This window comes from Otolemur garnettii, unplaced genomic scaffold (assembly GCF_000181295.1).
Source record: "Otolemur garnettii isolate 467f Iridium unplaced genomic scaffold, OtoGar3 scaffold00181, whole genome shotgun sequence".
Classification (NCBI taxonomy): domain Eukaryota; kingdom Metazoa; phylum Chordata; class Mammalia; order Primates; family Galagidae; genus Otolemur; species Otolemur garnettii.
In genome coordinates this window covers 402,088-422,055 of record NW_003852576.1, presented here as the reverse complement: position 1 = coordinate 422,055, position 19,968 = coordinate 402,088, and the positions used below count along the sequence as shown (strand labels likewise).

Sequence of the window (19,968 nt, the reverse complement as noted above, 5' to 3'; positions counted from 1 at the left end):
AGCGGCACGGTGGGAGGAGCTGTAGGAGAGGGCGGGCAGCCCGAATGAGGGGCCTGGTTTTCAGAGAACCCAGCTTGGACCTCTCCATGTGAGTCATCTCCGTAAGGATGAGAGTTCAATCACTGAAATGTGCGTTGGTGTTGATCATAAAAATAATGTACTCTATTGGAAGACAGAAATGTGCCAGTTTTAGTGAGTAGGAACAGAATGTGTGATGTCAGGAACTTAGGGGAACCAGGGAATTACCAGCAAAATTAAGGGGCTTAAGCGTTTGTGTCTATTAAAAACAAATGAGAGGAAAAACAGCTCTGGAGCACAACTGAGGGTCTGGAACATTGAGCAGATGGCCTGCCCTCTTGTCACAGCAATGACATTATAGCAAGGCAGGCCACCGTAAGAGGAAGGAAACAGTCATTAGGGACACAGCAACCCATGCCAAGCTTGCCCTACCACAGGGGAAGGTCTAGGGCCAAGACTGGAAGTTGTCTGTGCAGTGGAGAAGGATAAGCTCAGTGGCCTTGAGTGTGAAGAGTCATTCTGGGGCTGGCAGGGACGGGCTCTCTGGCTGCAGGATTTCCACACACTTTGCTGGCTGCATGGCTGTAGGGCAGCTTTTACAAATCTGTGTTGGCTCTGCTCTTGCCACTGGAAGGGAGGGACCACTGGGATGGAAATGGTAGGGCTCGTTCTCTTGATGGCTTTGGGTGAACAAGCCAGTATAGGGAGATAGTTCAAAGCAAGGGCTCTTGAGTCAGCCTGCTGGACTTCAACTGAGCAACACCACTTATGACCTGGGCAATTTTTGGCAGGTTACTATGGGGGCCTATTGCAACCTCAAATTCCTGGGCTCAAGCAATCCTCCTGCCTCAGCCTACCACGTAATGAGAGTAACAACAGTACCTAACTCATAGAATTGGTGTGAGGATTAAATAAGTTAATACACATGAAGGGCCTGGACAGGAGCCAAGTAGATGGTACTGTTAGACACAGCAAACAGAAACACAGGACATCCAGTTCAATTTGAATTTTGGAGAAACAGTAATTTTCATTAACTATGTTCCCTCTAAAATCTGGCATACCTTTTGGCAAAGTCAGCATTCAACAGGTGTTCACTATTATTTTCATTACCAGCAATAAGAGCTGCTGCCACCAGGGAGAGCGGAGCATAGACAAAGTTCAGGGTGATGGATGGAGAGGCAGCCAGGAATAGATGTGGTCACTGGAAATTCAAAGGAATGGAGGGCACAGCCAGGATGCTAAGGAACACAGAACTCGCAGGGGGTGGAGGACCCAGGGAAGGAGGCTGAGAAGGGGCCATCTGAGTAGTTGGAGAACCAGAGCAGCATGAGGAAGACAGAGAAGACACTTGTATTTAAGCAACTGAGAGACCAGTGGGGACCTGCTGGAGAAAGTTTATGGAGTGTGGCAGGCAGAAGCTGTGTGCAGGAGGCAGTGAAGGCCCCATGCACCTGGGGGACACTGTCTAATCCCATCCCATCATGGCTCACTCAGGTAACAATTCCCAATGAGGAATCTGATACTGCCCTCCCCACCCCACTCAGCCTCGTACTAAGAAGGCACTGCAGATCCCTGAGTGTGGAGGGTGGGAGGGGAGAGGGAATGAATATTCCTAGCTGTAAATTGTGGCCTCTAATTAACATTTTTCACTAAAAAGGATCAGAACTCCTTACAGAAATGGCTAATTTCAAGTGGGGGCAAGAAATGGAGTCTATAAGATTTGGTCTGTTAGAGCAAGGAAGCTATCAAAGATAAATGGGATTATGTTGAAAGGAAACAATAGTCAAAGTAAAAGGACAATTTGGGGAATCAAAAATATATCAAATGTTGGCTCAGCGCCCATAGCTTAGTGGATAGGGCACCAGCCACATACACCATGGCACTCTCCCTCTGTCTTAAATATATATATATATATATCTCTATCTCAAAAGCAAAGACCGAAACACAGACATGTTACAATATGAGCTCATGTTATTAAAAAGAAAAGTACCTCATGTGTCACCTTTAAAGGAGGTCAAGGAACCAACTCATTATTCTAAAACCAGTAAACAAAGAGCAAAAACAAGAAAACTGCACCTTTCCATTATCTTAGGGGAACCAAATAGCTGATGGAGGAAAAGTTCTTCTGTACAGAAGAATTATAGCTAATAAGTGCGGAAGAAATGATAGAGTATCACCATTTTGCAGCCCCTATAGAAATAATGGATCTAAGTAAGAATCATCAGTGGCTGGTGAAGTCATTAGGTGAAAGGTTAATGGGAAACCTTATAATGGATTGATCAGACTGATTACACCTGTACCCAATAATTAATTTTTTTTTTTTTTGAGGCAGCATCTCAAGCTGTCGTCCTGGGTAGAGTGCCATGGCATCACAGCTCACCGCAACCTCAAACTCTTGGGCTTAAGCTATCTTCTTGCCTTAGCCTCCCAAGTAGCTGGGACTACAGGTGCCCGCCATAATTCCTGGCTATTTTTTTTGGTTACAGTTGTCACTGTTGTTTGGTGAACCCGGGTTGGATTTGAACCCGCCAGCTCCAGTGTCTGTGGCTGGTGCCTTAGCCGCTTGAGCTACAGGTGCCGAGCCCCAATAATCAATCTTAAAACCATAATAAGAGACTAAAAATTATAAGCCTCTATGAATGTCTGTGTCTCCCCCAAATTCTTATGTTGCAGCCCTAACCTCCATGTAATGTTACTTGGAGACAGAGCCTTTAAGAGGAAATTAGGGTTGGGTTAGGTCAAGAGGATGGGACTTTCATGATGGGATTGGGATGAGTGGCCTTATAAGAAGAGGGGAAAGAGATATCCCCCTCTTCTCACCCCGAGGCCCCCACCGACGACTTAGTGAGAAGGCAGCCCTTCACAAGTCAGAAGGAGCCATCACCAGAAATCACTGGCGCCTTGAGTGATCTGGACTTCCTAGACTCCAGGAGGTCACCCATACGATTTCGTTATGACACCCTAAGCTGACTTAAGACATGGGCCTACTGCTATGAAGAAAATAGGAAGTAGGTGGCACCATTTAGGAAGTCATTCTTCCAGAAATATCAAATCTATGTCTGATTATTTTAGATTTAATTACTTGTTAGTGGGGAATTCAGGCAGTCCCCCAATTATAAGCAGATTACGTATGACTTACACTTATGAATGGAGGCTATTATAGGTAATAGGTAAGTATACCTGTTCTAATTTATGCACAAATTCAACTTAAGAACAAGCCTACAGAAGTGATCTCATTCATAACTCAGGGGACTGCCTGTATAGGGGAATTACACCACAAGGATGTAAGCAGCTAAATCAAAATGTGAGAAATTCCTCAGAACAAATTTTCTTAACAAATAAACAGCAAAGGGATGGAAAAGCAGGAGACTCACGGGGGAAGGACAGAAGTAGGTAAGACTAAGAGAGACCTAAGGCTTTCCAGTCATTAGGTGGTAAGGTAAAAGAGACCTAAGGCACATATAAACCAAATGCAATGCAGGAGCTTGTTCAGATCCTGATGTGAACTAACCAACTGTAAAGAACGCAAGAGTTGAGGAAATGTGAACCCTAACTAGATATTAGACACTATCAAGAAATTATTGCTGGAGAAGTGAGAATCCTCGTGTGATGCTGCTGGGAATGTAAGGTGGTGTAGCTGCTCTGGGGAGCAGCAGGCAGTTTCTCAAAATGTTCAACACAGAGTTTGCATATGGCCTAGCAATTCCACTCCTAAAAAGGAGACCCAAGAGAAATGAAAACTCATGTCTGCATGAAAACTTGGACACAAATGTTAACAGGAGCATTATTCACAGTAGCCAACAAGTGGAAACAACCCAAATGTCCACCAACTGATGCACAAAAAAACAATACACTGTATAGTCATATAATGGAATTATTATTCAGCCATAAGAAGGCATGAAGTCCTGATACATGCCACAACGTGGACATTATTTTAACCAAAAGAAGCTAGACACAAAAGGCTGCATACTGTACAATTCCAAAATGAAATGTCTACAACAGGCAAATCCACAGAAATAGAAAGTCAGTTGTAATATATAATACATATAATAACTAAGACATATGGTATCGGTACAAGGATAGACAAGTAAACTAATATAAAAGACTAAAGAATCCCAAACCAGATTCACACACATGATCATTATGTGTATAATAAACACTGCATAGGCGACTGAGTGGGGAAGAGCAGTATTTAGATGAATGGTGCTGGGCCAACTGGATAGCAATATGGAAAAGGAAGATCCTTTACCTCTACCTCACAGCATACACAAAAACTAATCTGGGATGGGCTAAGCCTACATGAGAAAGCTAAAACAATCAAATGTGTAGAAGAAAACAGAGGTGAAATATCTTTATGACCATGAGACAGACGAAGATTTCTTAAATTGGACTAAAAAGCATGAACTATAAAAGATTCGTAAATTGCACTTTATTAAAAATTCAGAATTTCTGTTCAAGACACCGGTAGAGAATAAAAAAGGCAAGCCACACCTTGAGAGATTTTCACAGTACAAAAGACTTGTATCCAGAACATAAAATAAAATCCTACAAATAAGGATGAGAAGTTACAATTCAGAGTTTTAAAAAAAGACTTGAATTCATTATAGAAGAGGAATTTCAAGTGGCAAATATATGAAAAAGTGCTCAATACCATCAGTCATTAGAAAAATGAACGACAACTATAACAAGATACCATTACACATGTCTCAGAATACTTAGACTGAAATAGACTGATCAGTGCTAGTAAAGAGACTAAAACTCTTCCCTCACTGGTAGTATCTCAATTGGTTCAATGACCTGGAAAAAAGTCTTTGGCAATATCTACTATTGTTTTTTTTTTTTTTGAGATAGGAGCCTCAAGCTGTCCCCCGGGTAGAGCACCATGGCACTTCAGCTCACAGCAACCTCCAACTCCTGGGCTCAAGCCAGTCTCCCGCCTCAGCCTCCCAAGTAGCTGGGACCACAGGCGCCCGCCACAACGCGCGGCCATTTTTTGGTTGCAGCCGTCATTGTTGTTTGGCGGGCCCAGGCTGGATCCGAACCCGCCACCTTGTGTGTATGTGGCTGGCGCCCTAGCCACTTGAGCCACAGGCACCGAGCCAATATCTACTATTGTTAAAAATACATTTCCTCTATGACCTAATAATTCTATTCCTGGCTGTACATCCAGTACACTGAGGGCTTGTGTCCACCAAAAGACACCAACAGCGTTATGGCACTTTATGCACAGTACGTCCACTAACAAATGAAAGGGTAAACAGACTGTGGTGGTGTCATACAGAATACTGAATACTACATGGCAATGAACAGGCATGGCCTGCTGCTACCTGCAATAACACAGATGCGTTTGCAAACATATGCTAAGAGAAACTGGACACAAAATAGTACATATGCATAAATCCACTTATATGACGTTCATAAACAGGCAAAACCTATCGAACAGGATAGAAGTCTGAACTGTGCTTCCCTTTGGTGGAGGCTACTCACTGGGAGGAAAAGACATGAGGGGCCTTCTGAGGAGCTGGGACTACACAGATGGATAAGGATAAACAAATTAATCAAACTATACACTTAGGATTTGTGATTGTACAAGTTACACCTAGAATAAACCTCCCAAAGCTGGGTGCAATAGCTCACACCTGTAATCCTTGGGAGGCTGAGGGCCAGTGGATCACTTGAGCTCAGGAGTTTGAGACCAGTCTAAGCAAGACCAAGATCCTGTCTCTAAAAACACAGCTGGGCTTTGTGGCAGGTGCCTGTAGTTCCAGCTGCGTGGGAGACTGAGGCAAGAGGATTGCTTGAGCCCAAGAGTTTGAGGTTTGCTGTGAGCTGTGACGTCATAGCACTCTACCAAGGGTGACAAAGAGAGACTCTGTCTCAAAAATAAAACAAAATAAAACCCAAAGGTTTTTATCTTTTTGACACAGATAGTCTATCCACAAATGGAATGATATGATGGTTGTGATTTGCATTAAAATAATCCAGGCAAAGAGAGGTGGGGTGTTTGAATAAGATAAGATTGTCTGTGTATTAATAGCTGTTGAAGTTAGATGACGTGTTTGTGCAAGTTTGTTAAACTGCTTTACTTCTGCAAATCTTTGGAAATTTCTTTTAAAAGTTAAAAACAAATTGGCATTCTTGAAAATTTTGTTACAGAGTTTACTTACTGTTTCAATTGCCATTTCTATCGCCACATTATCTTCTGAGTTTGGGCATTTCAGGAAGTGTTTAAGTGCCTGAAATGAGAATTGTGTAGCAATTAAAAAATTTCAGACTGTTTTCACATTGGGAAAAACAAAGCTTTCACACACATAAAGTAATAATAGTTTATGAAAGTACCTTCATCTCAACCAGGGGATTATACAATGCTGGGTCTTAAATAAATACTTAAAAGTGGGTATAGTTAAAAAAAAAAAAAAGATCTAGTTAACTCGCTGAAAAATGTAGTTTTGGAAAATGCAAAACGTGCCCTCTTTCTGTAGGAAGATTTAATTATTTTCATTCATTTATTCTTTCAACAATATTAACAACCTGCTACTGTATGTAGATTGTGCTAGATACTGTAAAAAAACACCAGAAAGGGTACGATATGGCTTCTCTTTGTGTGTTATGTACAATCTAATTGGGAGGATTTGTGTGATGTGATGATAACCAGTTGGTTTTACAGGTGCTCTGCGGAAAAAAAGATGGTTATGCTTGAGGATGACCCTGAAGCTTGAGGAAGGAGGCCTGGAAGGATGAACAGGTGTGGCAGGTGGTACAGGAAGTAACCCGGATGGAGCAGCAAGATGGGGAAGGGCCAGCTCTAAGAGTTTAGTGTAGGATTCTTTTATGGAAACAGCTGGATGCCAGTTTGGGAAGTTCAGGATGCTTGGTCAAAACTTGGAAATTCTGGAGTGTCACTAAGGAGTCTGTAACAACACTAAGGTGTTGTGGCAGGCACCTATAGTCCCAGCTACTTGGGAGGCTGAGGCAAGAATATAGCTTAAGTCCAAGAGTTTGAAGTTGTTGCCATAGGGAAAGGGGCTCTTTAACAACCAAAAACAACTACTTTCTTGGGAACAAAATGAAGGGCGAGTTACAGGCAGAGAAACTAAAAATGGAAAACAAGAAACAATCACAGTAATTGGAAGCAAAGTAAACTGAGCTTGGATTGGTACAACGGTAGTTAAAATGAAAAGTGACAGATGTGATGTACTCGACACCTATGTGAAACTAGGAGAATAACAATCACAGATTCACACTAAAGAAAATCGCAAATTCAAGACAAGGGAAGGGGCTCAGTAGCGCCCTGCCCAGTGGGCACAATGCTTGGATACATGGCATACTCCCTGTGTGCAGGACACAGCTACAGCTCTGACTTCAAACTTTCACATCTACATTACATAACCTAATAGTTTGTACCTTCATATTAATCTGAAATTTAAAAAAGATATGAGAATGATGATGAAGGAACATTGTAATTGGGTGTGGGAAGGAAAAGAAGGTTTCAATGTTGGCTCTGAGATTTCAAATTGGGTTTGTCTGGGAACATACTGGCATTTATGAATATTTCCTATAATCATTCCTGTGGAGTCCAATAGGTGTTTTCTTGGCAAATACTAACTCGTGAATACTGGCCACACAGCAAGAAGAATTTTCCAGCCTGAAAATGTCTTTTTTCTCCTTCAAAGTATAAGGCGATGCTTTGATAATCTTCATTAGTGGTGTCTTCAGAACCTACAATGGAAGTTCACGGAGTAAAACATCTGAGCAGCATTTGTTTAGCTTTTATTGCCAATCTACAAATAGGACCTAAAAATAAATGATCCAAAAATAGATGATTAAAAATTCTTAACATCAAACATCAATGTTATTATCAGTGTCTGTTTTAATTATAATCATCCCCAATATTAATTCTATTCCTTCTTCTTTTCACTCTAAACAAGAACAGAGTAAATTTATAAAGCTTTTTGATCATCTAGTTATGGTTTGCTATTATCCATCAAAACCTTTGTCATTTTTGACTCTCAATCTCATTTCCTAAAATAACAGAAATAACTATGACTACAACATCAACCATCATCTGCCTACATTCAGAATAATCAGCAGTTAATCATAATACATATGTAATCCACCTCCCTTTTTAAGCAATGACTATTTTAAATAGTGTGTGTGTATTTATTAGACAAGTAGGAAAGGCTAATAGATGCTAAAGATATTACTATTTTTCTTTCACTTTGTGGCTTAAATTTAAACGCGAGGGACAAGGACTCCAAAGCTGCTGGAGTTCCAATTCATTATTTACATTCACCTCTGAGAGTTAGAGGCCCAGCAGGATACTAAGGTATTACCATAGCCCTGCAGCCCAGCCCAAGAAAGACGTGAGATATGGAGTTGATAAGAAAAAAGTGTAAAGCAAGGTGATGAAAAGTGTTTGGGGGGTAGAAGGAGACATATATAGGACGAGACATAGCCATATGACCTCAGAGAAACCTAAGTGCTTTAGTACAATGCTGATGCATAATGTTAAAACAGAAATGTCAAGTTAAACGTTGGCAATTCTATTTCATGCATCTATTAAAAAAATTTGGTGATTCTAAGTTGCTTTTATCTGTACTTTTTCTTTAGCTCTTTATTTTCTCCAATTATCTTAATGACATCCCAATATAGTACAGATGCTTTTACCTGTCTGTTCCCTTGCAGATTAAACCAAAAATTTTCTCATGAATTCTATTATTGATTCTCATGGTCATTTTGTGAATTTTAAAAAACAAAAGAACATAAAAGGACAAATATGTTGTGACTCCACTCAGATGAGGTACCATGAACAGTCAAATTCATAGAGACAAAAAGTAAATGGTGGTTACCAGGGGTCAGGAGGAAGAGGAGAATGAGGAGTTATTATTTAATGGGTAAGGAGATTCAATCTGGGATGAAAAAGTTTTGGGGCTGGACAGCGGTGATGGATGGACAGCAGTGATGGCTGCACAACGATGTGAAGGTATTTGAGGTAACTGACATGCACACTTTTAAATGGAAATTTTGTGTTATTTTAGCACAATCTTAAAAACCAAAGCAAAACCACACAAATAATGTTACACATATACTACACATAGCCCATAAAATTAAAATCTGAAAATTATCTCGGTAGTTTCTAAGAAGAATTTAATAAGTGGGAAGAAAACCTAAAAGCAGGTATTCTCTAAAATTCTCTTTTAGACCTTCAAAGTCTTCAAAAACCACATCCTGTGTGTTTATCACTTTACATCAAACTAATCATATATTTCTAATTTGTAACTCAATTTTTAAAAATTAAAATATTTACATCTTCAAAAATCATCCTGCATTTCCTATCACCTTCAGTTTGAAATCTTTAGTTCATCACTACTGGTTGATAAATGCCTAATTTTCTTTTTTTTCCCAGTTTTTGGCCAGGGCCAGGTTTGAACCCACCACCTCTGGTATGTGGGGCTGGTGCCCTACTCCTTTGAGCCATAGGTGCCACCCGATAAATGCTTAATTTTTGAAAATAGTCCTTTTTATAATACCATTTCACCTTTAAGTAGTAGGGATCTTGAAATACAGCAAGTAACATGTAGGTATGTATGTGTCTATCAGACAGTCACACCAAGAGCGTTATTGTGTGTGTGTGTGTGTGTGTGTATACACATATATACGCACACAAGTCTGATCATTAGAAGAGTCAAAGTATTTTAGGATAAAAATCTTTAAGAGAAATTGGGGAAACAATGATATTTACCAATAATGTCTGCATAGATTTCCATTTTGTTGTGTTGCTGAGCCAGTGTGAAAGCTTCATTGTTACATTTGGACATGACAAGGAACTGGATGGCTGACCCATAGTCCCCTAGCTGTAGAAAGAACCTAAAACAAAGTACTTTAATTAGCTGACACATAAAATAAGTTTATGATTTATAAAATAAAATCTTTTCAACCATGAGAAATCATTTAAAAACAAAAACTTATTTGGTAAGGGGAGGTGAGGGCTTTCTTTTAAGTTTAGTTTTGGGAAGTCCAAAACTTAGAATGCATTTTGTTACCTCGCTACCATTTTGGCTCCGTCCAGAGACTGGGTCTCCCTCACAATACTGACGGCCTTTTCAGGATTATTGAGGTGATCCAGATAGATACGGATCACACTGTTCCATTGTTTTGCATTCTCATAAGCCACAACAGCTTCTTTGTATCTGTAAAAAACATGTAATTCAGACAAACTTTCTTAACACTGTCAATTTGAGGGGAAAATGTCAATAAATGTTGGGGACATGTTTCTATTTTACTGATAGCGGATGCTTATTTTTCTCAAGTTTCTTTTTCCTTCATCAGAAAAAATATCAGGAACCATACCACTAAAATATGTTCTTTTTAGGGTTTTGATAAACTAACAGTAAAATGTCAATATTGAATTATATTTTCTATTTATTTATTTATTTATGAGATAGAGTCTCACTTTGTTGCCTTCAGTAGAGTGCTGTGATGTCACAGCTCACAGCAACCTCAAACTCTTGGGCTCAAGCAATTCTCGTCTCAGCCTCCCATGTAGCTGGGATTACAGGCCCAGCTATTTTTAGAGATGGGGTCTTGCTCTTGCTCTGGCTAGTCTTGAATCTGTGAACTCAGGGCAATCTACCCGTCTTGGCCTCCCAGAGTGCTAGGATTACCTGAGTGAGCCACTGCACCTGGCTAATATTGAATTATATTTTCCAATCTGAATCAAGATTATGTAATTTTTTTTATAATTTATTGTTTTTCTTTTTGAGAGGATTACAATAATAATATAGGATTATTAGGAATATAATTAAAAACAATAGGATTATAATAGGATTATAAAGGAATATAGGAGTCTTTTAAATAACAGAACATGATTTTTCACAGTAATAGATATAGCTTAACTGTGATATATAAACTCTTCGTGTGTTAACCTCTAGATGGAGCTCCGACTTCTCTTCAGTTCTGAGGAGCTCAGCTCCTTCCATTTCAACGAGATATTTTTAGTACATATCTCTAAGGTTATTTTTCCAAAACTAGAGGGTTAGTAATCATTTAATTTTTAACTGTCTTATTAGACATTTCCATGAGGCTATTAGTTGTGCACAACAAGTGCATTTTGACAGTATGGATTTTAGTTTGAAGTCTTTCCAAATATGATAGGATGCTTAATTTAATTACTATTATGAGGTAGAACTTTTCCATGTTTACATGAAGTATAATTTCACATTGTATCTCCTCTGGGACTTGTCGTCTTGTCTCTGACCCACTTTCCTATTAGTGTCTTTGAGTTTCTTGCATTAAGTTGGAGGAATTCTTTTTCTGTTGAAGATATTAAAAGGCAACAAAAGTGCCTTTGCGTTTGTGCCTTAAATCACTAATCCACATGTATAGAATTCATGTTCTTTCACTTTTCTTTCTCTCTGCATCTTTAGGTTATCCTTCTTAATGAAATGATGATCATCACTAAAATTCATTTTCATGACATATTATGTCAAATTTTAACTTCCAGTATTTAATCCTCAAAAAAAAAAAAAAAGACTGAGTATGTAAAGGAAGGGCTGAAGTGTATGAGATACAGCAAAATGTTAAAAGTCTGGTACTTGAGGCTGTTGAGGGATATATAAGATACTTTCTGTCTTTCTCTGCTTTGCCTTTCTTAGAGAATTTGTTGTGGCAGGCATCTATAGTCCCAGCTACTCGGGAGGTTGCAGTGGGAGGATGGCTTGAGCCAAGAGTTTGAGGTTGCTATGAGCTAGGCTGAGGCCACAGCACTCTAGCCTGGGCAACAGAGTGAGACTCTGTTTCATTAAAAACATAAAAGAAAACAAAACAAAAACACTTACATGACTTTAAGTTTGAATAATTTGAGAGACTGTACAAACCTTCCATCTGCTTCTTTGGCTTTGGCATACTGCAGGTGGATCTTGGGAGAAGAAACGTGAGGCAGCAGCTCCCCGACTTTTGCCCTAGACGGGGTGGGGGTGGGGGTTGCAGGAGAGTGACAGCAACGTGACATTCACTCCAAGAGCAGCTTCCCACCACCAAATATTGGTTTTTAGCATTCAAAAAACTGTCATGACCTTTCAAATCTTGGCTCGCACAAGTAAGAGAAGATTAAGCTGCTTTTTCTCCTACACGTACCACCCAAGGGTGGGAAAATGAAGGTTAGTCCATTAACTCTTTTAGGACAACAGGGTTAGTATTATTCTTTTCCTAGTAATTTATCTGATCAGGGATTTTCCCATAATGAATCAATAGAAGTGATGTTCTTTGGAAAACTATTAATATCAACGTATTTAAGGAGGAAAAAAGAGATGAAGGCCAGGCCCATGAGGAGGAACAGAATGCACAGGCAGGAAGCACAGCAAGGAGAGCTGGGTGATCCCAGGGACACGTTCACCTCCAAACCTGCTCAGAAACCAAACATAGCAGCTCGGTGCCTCTGGCTCAAGTGGCTAAGGCGCCAGCCACATACACCTAAGGTGACGGGTTCAAATCCAGCCTGGGCCCGCCAAACAACAATGATGGCTGCAACCAAAAAAAATAGCCAGGCGTTGTGGCGGGCACCTGTGGTCCTAGCTACTTGGGAGGTGGAGGCAGGAGACTCACTTGAGCCCAGGAGTTGGGGGTTGTTGTGAGTTATGATGCCACAGCACTCTACCCAGGTGGACAGCTTGAGGCTCTGTCTCAAAAAAAAAAAAAAAAAAAAAAAAGAAACAAAACATAGCCAGCTCTTACCAGTTCTTACAGCGGATGTAAACAGATGCTGCTTTGTCATAGTAGAGACCTTTTTCATACAGTTGGGCTGCTTCTGAAAATTGCTAAAATAATATGGGATTATTAAAATAATGAATTTATTATGTATACGACCATGTGAATATTGACACAGAGAAAAGAAGACCTTCATATTCTCCAGTATGGCTCCACAGTCTCTTTTAAGGACCCTGCTGGGATGCTTGAGGGCTTGGTTAACCCCTCGGCGTATGTCCCCCATTCTGATGGACATCTGGGCCACTCCAGCCAGACACACTTCATCATGTTCCTACAATTATAAGGCAAATATTAACAAATCAGACCCTAACTTAACATGATATACTTCAGCCAGAGCAATGAATTTAAATCTAAATGAGTGCAAAGGTCATGGTTTACTTTATCTTTCCAGAGAAATCTCATAATTGTGAAATAATATTCAGTCTTTTGTTTTAAACCAGTTATTTGTGAAATAACATTCAGTCTTTTGTTTTAAACTAGTTATTACAAAGTTATATTTTGTTCTGTAGAAGTCTAGATCTTTTGCGTTTAAGACCAAATTTTTACTACCCTTTGTCATAATACCTTATATGTGTTCTTGGTATAAAATTTTACATAAGAATATACTGACTATAAAGCATAAATGCTATGAATAAAGTAACCACTTATCAAAATGAAGATCTCCCTACTTTGATGAATAAACAAAAACATTATTTATTTAAAACTGTTTAATTCATTAAAATAAAGAGAGCTAAAGAACCTTTCGAATGACTAATGTGTACTAGTAAAATGGAATGTCATGTATTCTATCTTAAGCAGCATGTCTAGTAGAATTTTCTGTGATGAAACAAGTATCTCATATCTGCTGCTATATTGTCCACCATCATAGCTAATAGTCAAAGGGTTACAAGGCATTTGAAATATGGCTAGTGTGCCCAATTGAACTTTACATTTTACTTAATTTTATTATTACTATTATTTTTGAGACATAGTCTTAGTCTCACCCTGAGTAGAGTGCTGTGGCATCATAGCTCACAGCACCCTCAAACTCCCGGGCTCAGGCAATCCTCTTGCCTCAGCTTCCTGAGCAGTTGGGACTATAGGTGCCCGCCACAACGCCCGGCTGCTTTTAGAGATGGGGTCTTGCTCTTGCTAGGCTGTTCTCAAACTCCTAAGCTCAGGTGATCCACCCACATCGGCCTTCCAGAGTGCTAGAATTACAGGACTGAGCCACCTCACTGGCTTTATTTAATTTTAAATAATTTAAATAGCCACATGTGGCTACTATATTTAAAAGTACAGATAAAGAATTAAGGTCAGGCACGGTAGCTCAAGCCTGTAATCCTAGCACTCTGAAGGCCGAACGGGTGGACTGCCTGAGCTCACAGGTTCAAGACCAGTGTGAGCAAGAGCCAGACCTTGTCTCTAAAAATAGCCAGTCCTTGTGATGGGCCCCTGTAGTCCCAGCTACTCAGGAGGCTGAGACAAAGGGAATCACTTTAGCCCAAGAGTTTGAGGTTGCTATGAGCTATGATACTGCGGCACTCTACCAAGGGTGACAAAGTGAGACTCTGTCTCAAAAAAACCTAACTAAAATAGATATAACCAAAGAAAGAAAATGTCAAAAACATGGGAAAAATGACCAAAGGATATGACTGGTAATTTATTTAAAAAAAAATAACAACCACTGGCCTATAAATAAAAACATGCTCAACGTCACTCATCATCAAATACACACAAAATAAAATGAAACTTTTTTTACTAATCAAATTGGTAGCGATAAAGCAGCTGTTAATGTTCAGTATTGATGAGAATGTGGAGAAAGCAGACGCTCATATATGCAGTGGGTGTGAATCACCACACTTTCTTTTGGAGAACTACTTAGCAGTATCAAATATTAAAAGCACACTTTATGACCTAGAAATCATACTTAGGAGAAAATATTCTTCAGGAGTATTATCTTAAGTAGCTAAAGATATCTGTAGTAGGCAGAATATTCATTATAGTATTTTTTGTAACAGAAAAAAAAACCCAACTAGAATTCAATAAGGGAGCAGATGAAACAATTATGGTACATCCAAGCAGTGGAATATTAGAAGCTCTGAAAAGCTTAAGACGGGCTTGAACATATAGACGTGGAAAAGCCACAAAACAAAGGATACTCAGTTGAATGCCTGGAAATGAGTAGTTTCATTTTTATTAAAAAATTCCTATTTTATATATATATCTACACACACACACACATATATGCTTAGAAGAGATTCTGGGTAGAAATACATAAAATCACTAATAATTGTTACCATTAAGGAATGTAGACACAGCAGAGTATACTGGACTGTCATTTTTGCTGTTAACATACTTTGGTGATTTTTTAAAAATTGGCTACTATAGTAATGAAGTTGCATTACTTACATAATAAAAATGCTAGATATGAAACAGAAAAGGTATTTTTGGCCTTTAAAAAATACCACTCAACTTATAAACAGAAATTTTTATTATAAATCTTTTTGAGCTAAAATTCTGGGATGGCAGAATGAGGTGGCACAGTGAGTACGTGTTTTCCGGGTTCATCTGAAAAGTTACAGAATGAGAGATGAAATGGCAGAATGCACTTTTATGGACTTTATGGAATGCACTTTTCAAAATGGTTACTCAAATTTTTAAAAAGTAAAATCATAGCTTGTAAGTGAGAAGGAATAAAAATCTTATTTCCAACTTTAATTAGGAACTCATATTTAGAATGTAATGGAAAACATTTTTCAGATTAATAAAAATGTTGTCATCTTCAGCTTTTAAGTATCAAGTATTTTGAAATGATTTAACTATATCCTTGCAAAGCTGTCAGAAAACTAAAACGGCTAACCTACTAGATACTCAATAAATACAATGCAAATAAGACTATGATTTAAAAAAATGAAACTCAGAGATAATTATGCATTTTATCTTTATTCAAGGTTACCTTATTTTCTCCTGTTATCCCTTTCTCATAATGAGCCAAAGCATTTACATAATCACCCCTGAAAGAAAAATCAGAGTAAATTTTAATATACATTTAAGAATTTTATTTGCATACTGCTTCTTGGCCTTTGGGCTAAGATCAAGTGAAGAATTTTATTTACATATACAAAACTTAAAAGATAATCTCTGTCAATGAGTTGCTTAAGCTGACAAAAGATGGGCTGACCACCCCATCTTGGATGAATTCATCCCCATCTTGGATGAATTCTTTCCAAGTGTAGTCCACCATTATTTTGGTACTTTAAAGAGAATTATTAAATGGGATTATGCTACACTGTCAGGTATCAAGTGGCAGGCTCTATTTTGGGGAGCTATGTTAGATTTTAGGAGACACTTGTGGTTAATTATTTCCTTTTGGGCACTAAATGGCAATTGTGTGATCATAAAAACCAGTATGTTTTTTTTTCCCCAAATATAGGAATATACATATATTGAGAGAGTCTAGGTTGCTGCCAATTCACTAAAGGGTAGAAATAGGGGAACATATTGAGGATTACAAGTTTTGGGTTTTTTTTTTTTTTTTTTTGGAGACAGAGTCTCACTATGTTGTCCTTGGTAAGGGCACTGTGGCATCATAGCTCACAACAACCTCAAACTCTTGGGCTTAAGCAATTCTCTTGCTTCAGCCTCCCATGTAGCTGGGACTACAGGATTCCACCACAACACCTAGCTATTTTCTTGTTGTTGTAATTGTCATTGTTGTTTGGTAGGCCACGGGCTGGGTTCGAACCTGCCATCCCTGGTGTATGTGGCTGGTGACCTAGTTGCTGAACTACAGGCGCCGACCGAGGAGGATTACAGTATTAAGTGCCCTGGTTCTTACTCTGAGATTATTATAATATAAATAATAGCATTCCCTATTCTGATGACTGATGCTAACATGGATCGGTGAATCTATAAGACATACTTTTCTCAATTTATTTTCATTATTGAGACAGAATGAATCAGTGATTTGCCTAAGATGCTTTTTTTCCTTTTTCTCTCTCAGCACTAAAAGCGTTCATCCTTCTCCCTTCAGTAGCCTAAGACTCTTTTTGAAATCCATCTTCCTCTATGAAACTATCTCCTCTATAATAAATTAATCAGCTCTGCAAATGGCATTGAGATCTACCTTATCTCTGGTTTATCAGCATAGGCAAGTTATTTGACCTCCCTGTGCCTTGTGCAGTTTCCTTATCTACTGATACACTGGAATTTTTGGAAGAAAAGCTGTTCTACTGATTGAGAAATTCAATTTGGTCAGTCCAGGGTCTCATAGTCAGTAATGTTTCTGAATGGAAATTTCTAATATTTGGCCCTAATTGCATTAACCATATTAGGGATGTCTTCTGACAACCAGAATGATGGTTCTTCCTTCAGCGGCCTAAGGTTCTCTTAAGGTAAGCTCAATTAGGAGAAGCTAACTTAAGATTTTTGAACTGTCATTATTTTTATGTTATTTTAACCCTTGTTTTGTTACTATTTTGAAACTCTCATATGAATCTAGTGTATTAACCTAATCCCAGATTGAAGAGTTAAATCTCTCCTAGACTTGAGAAAAATTAGCTAGATATGGTGGTGTAACACCTGTAGTCCCAATTACTCAGGAGGCTGAGACAGGAGGATTGCTTGAGCTAGGATTTTGAGGCTGTAAAGAGAAAGAGAAAGAGAGAGGGAGGGAAGGAGGGAGAGGGAAAGAAGTAAAATGTCTTAAACATTGTTATTGTTATTAAATTTTAAGCCTCTTTAACTTTGTGAAGGCAAAAAGTGGAAACCAAATAAACACATGTACATGTATAGAGAAAATAAAAATTACACACAATTTTAAACTTGTATGCACCTAATAACAAAGCCTCAAATTATACAAAATAAAAATTAATACATTCACATAAAGAAAAAAAAAGTGAAACTATGTAAATTTTTTTTTAAAAACTCAAATGTTAGAACTGTATTTTCTTTGTACAAAGATGAATATTTCCTTACATTTTAATATCTTTGAAGTTGGAGTGTATCTTACAATAAATATAAAAAAACAGGTTGTAGGGAGGTGCCTGTGGCTCAGTGGGTAGGGCGCCGACCCCATATATCGAGGGTAGCAGGTTTGAACCTGGCCCTGGCCAAACTGCAACAAAAAATAGCTGGGCATTGTGGCAGCCATCTGTAGTCCCAGCTAGTCGGGAGGCTGAGGCAAGAGAACCGCCTAAGCCCAGGAGTTGGAGGTTGCTGTTAGCTATGATGCCATGGCACTCTACTGAGGACAACAAAGTGAGATTCTGTCTCTATAAAAACAAACAAACCACAAAAAAAAACTGGTTGTGATGCAGCTGCCATCACATAACACATGTGAACTTGTATTTGTAAATTCATTTTCATTTATTTTCTCTGCATGTATTTGCCTTGGTAGCAGTAGTCATGGTCAAGTGTTAACTTAAAATGAGAGAACGAGCGCTTCTAAAATTATATTTTTATGCAGCATTAAAATAAAATGTATAGTCTATCAAAACTATTGAGGATTAAGAGGGCCTAACAATTAAGAGGACTAGGAAATTCTAAATTTCTCACAATAGACTATGGAATTTCCAAAGACAGGAGAGATAAGTGAAGCCTATTCATGCATTGCTATGGATTATTATTCAAGCATGGAATAGCCTCCTGTGAAAAGCTTCTAGCTTGACTTTCAACACTAGTTTTCATTCTTACGTGACTCAATTAAAAAAAAAAAAAACTATAATTTTAAGCATACGGAAGATGTTGACCAAATGATGCTGCTTTTTACTGTGCCTTGAAATTACAAAGCAAATGCTCCAAGTGCTAAAAGAGGTCGGGACCATGAAGATAGGTTATGAAGGGCATGTGTCATGCACTACGAGTCACTGTTGATGGCCAAGTATGATTTAAAACAATATTTAGACTCTAAAAATAGAAAAGGCTAACTAAAAGTGGATAAATGAAAGGATATCTTAACATTATTAGTTAGAAAAAATACTTTTTTTGATGTATAATTACTATAGTTTTTTTCTTACTAAAAGCAATTATTAAATATGTAAAGGAACTTATTAATTAGGAAGTTTAGAATTGAAGATATGCATTAATTAGCTATTGCTTGAAACATATAAAAATGAAGACTTACGTGAATTCAAGTTGAATAGCGTACTCTTTTGATATAAATGGTATTTGGTCTGGGGCCAAACGCTTTGCCAGTTGTAAAGCACTGTCCCAATGCTGTAAATCCCTTCTCATCTGTTAAAAAGAGAAAGATCTTAATTTCTTTCTTTTTTTTTTTGAGACAGAGCCTCAAGCTGTCCCCCTGGGTAGAGTGCTGTAGCATCACAGCTCATAGCAACCTCCAACTCCTGGACTCAAGTGAGTCTACTGCCTCCGCCTCCCAAGTAGCTGGGACCACAGGTGCCGACCACAGGTGCCCACCACAATGCCCAGCTATTTTTTTTTTGGTTGCAGCTGTCACTGTTGTTTGATGGGCCCAGGTTGGATTCGAACCTGCCACCTTAGGTGTACGTGGCTAGCGCCTTAGCCACTTGAGCCACAGGCGCCGAGCCAAAGATCTTAATTTCAAATGAGCAAAATTATTTTGCAAAGTTACCATATGGTACTAGTTTTATAATAAAACGTACTGAAACAACTTTTTGTTTAAATAATGAAGCTTGATCTTTACCTTGATCTTTACCAGGATCTTTACCACTACTTTCATTCTTAATGAAGGGTGACAGAGCTCTGAAGGGAGCAAAAATTGATTTTCCTAGGGCAAAAAAATCTTAGCTACTGCAATGGTTTGTAAAAAGTCAATCCTACTAATATCTATTTTTTTAGTATTTAGTTTTTCTCAGTAGGGAAAAAATTAAATTTAAATTACATCAATCAATTAAATTAAAATTAATTTTTCCTTTTACAGGGGTGTTGAGAAATATTTTGGTACTGGAATTGAAGTTATTTTCTTTTTTCTTTTCCTTTTTTTTTGAGACAGAGACTCAAGCATATCCCTGGGTAGAGTGACGTGGCGTCATAGCTCACAACAACCTCAATCTCTTGGGCTTAAGTGATTCTCTTGCCTTAGCCTCTCAAGTAGCTGGGACTACAGGCGCTTCCCACAATGTCTGGCTATTTTTTTTGTTGCAGATGTCATTATTGTTTTAGCTGGCCCAGGCCAGGTTCGAACCCACCAGCCTCAGTTTATGTGGCCGGGTTATGGGC

The 19,968-nt window shown here is 38.6% G+C and overlaps 1 protein-coding gene across 1 annotated transcript in view; it reads right to left on the bottom strand.

The window, feature by feature from the left end:
- The window catches only part of WDR19 (WD repeat domain 19), a 97,258-nt gene that overhangs the window by 21,261 nt on the left and 56,029 nt on the right, over nucleotides 1-19,968 (bottom strand). The window contains exons 20-28 of the mRNA XM_003800704.3: nucleotides 18,890-18,999; nucleotides 15,722-15,779; nucleotides 12,914-13,054; nucleotides 12,751-12,833; nucleotides 11,895-11,978; nucleotides 10,062-10,208; nucleotides 9,761-9,885; nucleotides 7,625-7,737; nucleotides 6,186-6,254 (exon numbers count right to left, since the gene is read on the bottom strand). Of these exons, the coding sequence (XP_003800752.1) occupies nucleotides 6,186-6,254; nucleotides 7,625-7,737; nucleotides 9,761-9,885; nucleotides 10,062-10,208; nucleotides 11,895-11,978; nucleotides 12,751-12,833; nucleotides 12,914-13,054; nucleotides 15,722-15,779; nucleotides 18,890-18,999 (930 nt within the window). The remainder of the gene's footprint in view (nucleotides 1-6,185; nucleotides 6,255-7,624; nucleotides 7,738-9,760; nucleotides 9,886-10,061; nucleotides 10,209-11,894; nucleotides 11,979-12,750; nucleotides 12,834-12,913; nucleotides 13,055-15,721; nucleotides 15,780-18,889; nucleotides 19,000-19,968) is intronic.